This window comes from Pezoporus wallicus, unplaced genomic scaffold, assembly GCF_028554395.1.
Source record: "Pezoporus wallicus isolate ANWC-B61680 ecotype Strahan unplaced genomic scaffold, APGP_CSIRO_Pwel_v1 contig_4238, whole genome shotgun sequence".
NCBI lineage: Eukaryota > Metazoa > Chordata > Aves > Psittaciformes > Psittacidae > Pezoporus > Pezoporus wallicus.
The window spans coordinates 2,224,866-2,230,865 of NW_026637932.1; the positions used below are offsets into that span (position 1 = coordinate 2,224,866).

The 6,000-nt window shown below is 38.1% G+C and overlaps 1 protein-coding gene across 4 annotated transcripts in view; it reads left to right on the forward strand.

Moving 5' to 3' along the window:
- The window catches only part of PRKACB (protein kinase cAMP-activated catalytic subunit beta), a 72,687-nt gene extending 67,839 nt beyond the window's left edge, over window positions 1-4,848 (forward strand). For all 4 annotated transcript variants that reach the window (XM_057408331.1, XM_057408330.1, XM_057408333.1 and 1 more), the window contains exons 9-10: window positions 80-244; window positions 4,476-4,848. In XM_057408331.1, coding sequence (XP_057264314.1) covers window positions 80-244; window positions 4,476-4,601 — 291 coding nt within the window. In that variant the 3' untranslated portion in view covers window positions 4,602-4,848. The remainder of the gene's footprint in view (window positions 1-79; window positions 245-4,475) is intronic.
- The last annotated feature ends 1,152 nt before the right edge of the window (window positions 4,849-6,000 follow it).

Genomic DNA, 6,000 nt, shown 5'->3' on the forward strand with positions numbered 1-6,000 from the left:
TGTGAATGCTGGTTTACTTCACAGGGGGAAGAATCAAACTTCTGTATTGTTTTTTAATGTTGTGGATGTATAATTTTAGGTAAGGTTCCCATCACACTTCAGTTCAGACCTAAAGGATCTTCTAAGAAATTTACTCCAGGTAGATTTGACCAAACGATATGGAAATCTCAAGAATGGTGTAAATGACATAAAGAATCACAAGTGGTTTGCAACTACAGATTGGATTGCCATTTATCAGAGAAAGGTAAGATCCTTCAGAACTATTCAGATCACAACTATTACAAATCTTTAAGGAGTTAAATTTCTGGTTATTTTTTGCTTTTCTAAATCTGTTACTTGTAGTTAAAGTGCGAGAGGGTGACAGTAGTTTAATCTTTAAGAATATTAAGAATATATATCAATTGAATTATGTTTGTTTCTCGTTGGTATTTTAGCCTAGACCTCTGTATACATTCATGTTCTCTTAACACTTGTTGTGCTTTAGTCTATTTCTGGAATATCTCAGAATGAGCCATCTTCTGCCTCTCTCGCTTCTTATTTAACCCCTGCTATAGTGGCATCTATAAATACTCCTCCACAGCAGAGAGGAATCTGTTTTCCTTTCCAGCTAGTTCTTAGCAGTCAGGCTGTGCTTCAGTGCGGAGAAGCTCTAGCCAAAGTTAGAGCTTTTCTTTTTCTGCTAAAGAAGCATGCCGCCTCCTTCTTGCTCTTGCTTTATCTGTGACTGGGACTGGATCATGCAGAGAATGTCTATGCTCAGTCCTCAGTATCTGCTGAGGAGTTTTTGTCTTCTGACACTACGCTTTAATTGACTGCAGTTCCATAAGCTGCAGCAATGGCAGGAGCTGTGCTGATTGATTTTTTTCTGGCATGTTTAGAGTGGCTTTCTAGACCTGCCTGACCAACATGTTTTGTAATGTGTTTTTTAGAAAGTCCCTGCCCAGTCCACACTGTAAACTTTAGGCCTGCATAAGGATGAAAGCAAGAGACAACTGGGAATATTTTCAGAGCACGAGCAGCCGTTGATGTATCAGTTAGAGGGGAGCACGTCAGTAGCTTCCAGGATGAATGAAGCAGAGCTGGGAGAGGAAGCTGGAGAAAGGGATATGAGGATGATGACAATTTGGTCGAGGTCTCTCTTCAGTAGCTCCAAAGCTCCTTCTCCCCTTGAGGGTAGAATTAAACTTAAATATCTAAATTAGTGTGGAAACAGATTCCTAAGAACTTAATTGTTCTTTTAAATGCAACCTCTGAATTATCTTTATTTTTTTTCAATGGGCAACCAATAGGTGACTAAAATAACTTCAATGGTGGTGTCGCAGAAGTGGAGAAATAATTTTGTAGATACTGGTATTATACATACATATATAATATATATGCATATTATATAACATATATATAATATATACAATATATAATTATCTAGATATTGGCAACAAGGTTAGAGGTAAGTGATAGTATTTGAAAGAATTGGTTTGAGTTTGAAACACTAAGAGTCTTGCCTATAGAGGCACGAACTTGCTGCTGTAACAGCAATATTTTAAAGGCCAAGCCTAAAAACTAACAATAGTTTATAAAAAGAAACTGTTTTTTTGGCTACATAAACTGACAGCACAGTTGTTGTATTATTCACTAATGTATTAATTACTAGAAGACAGGGTACAATTAACACATCCTCTATTCTTTGTATTAAGTATAGATATTTTTAAGAAAAGATTCCTCATTGTAGAATTGTAATTATCTTTGCTTTCTTAATGCCTGTTTACAAGGCAGATTTACGTGCACTGAGTTTCATTTGCCAGTATGCTGTCTGGGGACACTAAGGCCCCATAATAAATATTAAGTCAGATGTTTTAATACTGTGCTGAATGTTCTTAGCATTGCTAGTGCACTGGTGTGGAGATTTATTTTCACAGAAACAAGAAGTATTCTAAAATATGAGCAAGTAATATAGCCAGAATAGCTATTATTAGTTTTAAAGGATTGTGAAAAGTGATGCTGAATAAGTTGGGAGCTTCTCATGATAAGGAATAAATACTGTAATACTAAGGGGCTGAAACAGCAGCATGGATCATAGTATCATTTAAGCAGTCTTAGAAATATAGCAGTAAATTCAAGGTTTATACCAGCTTTTCACAGCGGCTGCTTCCACAGTATGTATTTTCCTGAATCTCCTTGGCAGCTAATGTAACAGGAATAATTTGTTAGGCTACAGTTGTAAGTGAACCAGTTAATTACTTAATATTTCAGATAAGATCAAGTCTCATTTTCTTTGTTTGCATAGCTGTTTATTAAAATGCTGCCTGATAACATGATTGTACTTAGGGCAAAAGGGGTATTCTGCTATAAACAAGTGTTATCTCCTGAAGTGTCCTTTTAGCAATTTCCTTAGTGAAGATAATAGGGAAAAGTCTGAGCCGTCTGATTTGAACATGTTTTAAAACTCTTCTTGTGTTCTGAGCTTTGTTGTAAGATAGTTTTTGAAAATCAGTTTCAGAAGACAGAATTCAGATGATGGTAACTGTATGGCTTTGTAGGCTAGATGTGTACACAAACCATATATTCTCTCAGAATAAATTGCCTGAACACATTGTTTTCAGCAACAAAAGGGTACACACATGTCAATTAGCACAGTCTATAAATGCCAACAGTTAGTGTTATTTCTTGGGGGTGTATAATGTTATCACCCAAAGTTAGCAGACCTTAGTTTGTATTTAGTATGTGCTGTACCTCTTTAATTTACTGATTTTCACACACACATACACACACCCACACACAGCCCATCAGTAATCTGCCCAGGGCAATGAGCAGTTCCACAGTTGCACAGTATGATCTGATCCCCTGCCTTAGCTGGAGCTGTGCCTGCTCTGCTTATCTGTCTCCCCACCATGTTGCCTCTGGCACACATACTCCTTGGGATGTCCCCAAGAGAGATACTTGTCTGATTACTTTGCATTTCCAGGTTTAAATTTACATCACCTCAGTGATTTTGCTAGAATTTTGCTTACTGCAAAGGTGGATAAATTAAGTACCTGTCAAATGAAAAAGAGAAATGCAGTATTGATAGTCATACCTACACTTCCGTTTGTCCTAGACATGTTGGAGTAGAGCTCCTCTCCTTCCCCCCAAGCCTTCTACTCTCTCTGGTTCCTCCCTTACCATCCATTTTTCATCACTGCCTCCCATCAACCCTGAACACTGCATATTTCTTCTTCCAGCATGCAGCTGATTCTAGAATTCCACTTACTTTAAAAAGTAATTAGCTTAATTTTGAACTTTATGACATGAGATAGACTAGAAGGATTAATATTTGAATTAACATTAGCTAAGTGAAGGTAGAGTTTAGTAGTCTGATCCCTAAAATAGCATTTCAGTGTCTGCAAGTTGGCAACAATTCCTTTTTATTCCCTCCACCTCTCCACTTTTCTTCCCCTTCCCCTGACTGTAGGGCCAGCCAGTAAAAATGGAGGCATGTCCCTGTACAGATCCTGTCTATGCAGATCCCTGTCTGTGAAGATCCATATCTTCATTTATTGTCATTTCAGTTTAACTTCCAAGATGAGGCTGAAAGTAGGGACAGATTTGAGACTGTTCAGTTGTATCCATAGCCAAGGATTTTATTGTAAGGTCAACTTCAAGAAGCTGTAGGTTCCCTTCATTTTAAGAAACAGCAGTTAAGAGAGTCCTGGAAAATGACAGGTTCCAGTGCCTGAGTGTGAATGGCTTACTACCATACAGCTGACATGAGAGGTACTGAATCTCATGGTCAGTCCAGTATATATGTGGATCTGAGAGGATGTGCAAGTAGTCTTTACCAGAAGGGTTTTTCTGTCATTAATTAGAGCTGCACTGGCGTTCTGTACAGTCTTTAGTGAGCCCTTCATGTCCCTGCTTGTCTCTCACTTGTGGCCTAGTTTCAGGAAGGCTTTCACTTCTCACAGTTAGGTCGCAGGAGGAACTTTATAGGAGATGGATAACATACTGATTTAAACTTGTACTAGTTTTTATCTGGAAATGGAGGTTTGATGTAAGTAGAAGAGGAATTCCAAACTGATTTTTGGGTAGTGTTGATGGTAATCAGCCTACTCTGCTTCCGCTGTAACTGTGTGCTAGTGCTGTGCAGCCCACGCTGTGCTAGGAGCTGCACCACGCAGCTGGCGAACAGTGGAGAGCAGGGTCCCTTCTGCAAGAAGAGAATTAAGGTTTGTTTTGAAGTGGAAGCAGCTTTTACTTGATGGTGGTCAGTTGAGGTACTAGCCTCTTTCAGCTTACATTCATACAGCTAGACGTGCACCTTCTTAGGCTGGATTTATTTGTGCCACAACTTCAAGCTGTAATATCTGATTTCTTGGCAGGATTTGAGGAGTAATGGGAATATTGTTGTGCTCATTATCACAATGTTAAATCTAAGAGTATTAGGGCAATAACATTTCAAGTGCCTCTTTTTTCTTTTTTTTTTTCCTCACCAAATACAGGTAGAAGCTCCATTCATACCAAAGTGCAGAGGTCCTGGAGATACCAGCAACTTTGATGACTATGAAGAAGAAGATATTCGTGCGTCTCTAACAGAAAAATGTGCAAAAGAATTTGCTGATTTTTAGTAGGAGTAAGAGGACAAGATGACATCAGGGCTCACATTGGGATCTTTGCACTCTGTTAACAGATGAGGTGGAGCTGAGACCATCATATGTCAAAACAGTTACCTAGTTACTTCATTCCACAAAGCTGACTGAGGTCTTTATTGCCATCTTCCATGTGTGCAGTTTGCACCAACCCTTCTAACTAGGCACAATTAAGCAAGCACTGTTTGTGCAGTAACACAGAATAATAGACCACTTTCCTACTTAACTTTGGTTTCTGTCGTTCTTTGTTTCTGTGTATTGTTCATTTTCCCCCTTTAAAATGAAGTAGTTTTTTACCCAAGAATGCTCCATTTTATTTTGAATAATGTATTATTTGTGTGAGTGAAATGGAAGGTGTTGCGGCTAGTGTGATTTAGACTGAAGTGAAAGATAAATGTTGCTTCTAGTCTGTGCCAGCCAATAATTCTTGTCTGTCTTGTGTCTGATGCTACAATTTATAAAAAATTTTTAGTAGCTCAGACTAAACCTAGCCAACATTTTTAGCATTTTTGAAGGTAGTATTTATCGCCATATAAATGTCTGCTAAATTAACTTAAAAATGTTTCTTCCTGGAGACTGACCAAAATTCAGTAGAATCAATTGGATGGCTTATGTAGGGGACAGTAGCTAGACCCTGTGCCTTGGTTTTCTACATCCCTGCAGTTTTCGTCACTGCCTCCTTCGTTTCTATTTCCCACCTAGGCAGTAGGTAAATTGCCATAACTAGACTGTACCATGGAGAGCTTACAGTCTTGTGAAAAGGAGTAATAATATCTGGTCTGGATTTTGGACCATATTTAACCAAGTCAACTTACCAGCATTTCTGTTGGCAGGTATGAAATGGCTTTTTTAAGAACATGAACCCTAAACTCTTAAAGGAAGTTTTGGTCAGTATTGTAAAGAATATGATTCATTTCGATTCACATTTTCTTTCTGGTTTGTTTTTTTGGTTTGTTTTTTTTTCTTAAAGCCAGCATTTGGGCTCCCCAAGTATTCCTTGTTTCGAGCCTTTTTTGATTAAAAAAGGCACCCATTAAAATCACCACCACCACACCACAAAAAGCAAAATGCGCTCTGCCATTAGCTATGAAAAACAAATGGTTTTGCAAATGCAACATAACGTTCTAGATGCATCGCTGGATGAACACGGTTATTTTTTGTTAGCTGTTAAGAATAAGAGGTTCTTGCCAAGTTTTTATTCCGGTATACTATATTAGTAAACTGAGGATGGAGTACTGCTACAATCATTTTCTTTTTAATTACAGCACTTCATTCACGAAGAAAAGAGATAAAGTTTCAAAACTGCAGCAGCTGGGTTTATTTTAGTTGCGTTGTGTCTTCATTTCTAATCTACTTTCTTTCAGTCAAACAGAATGTA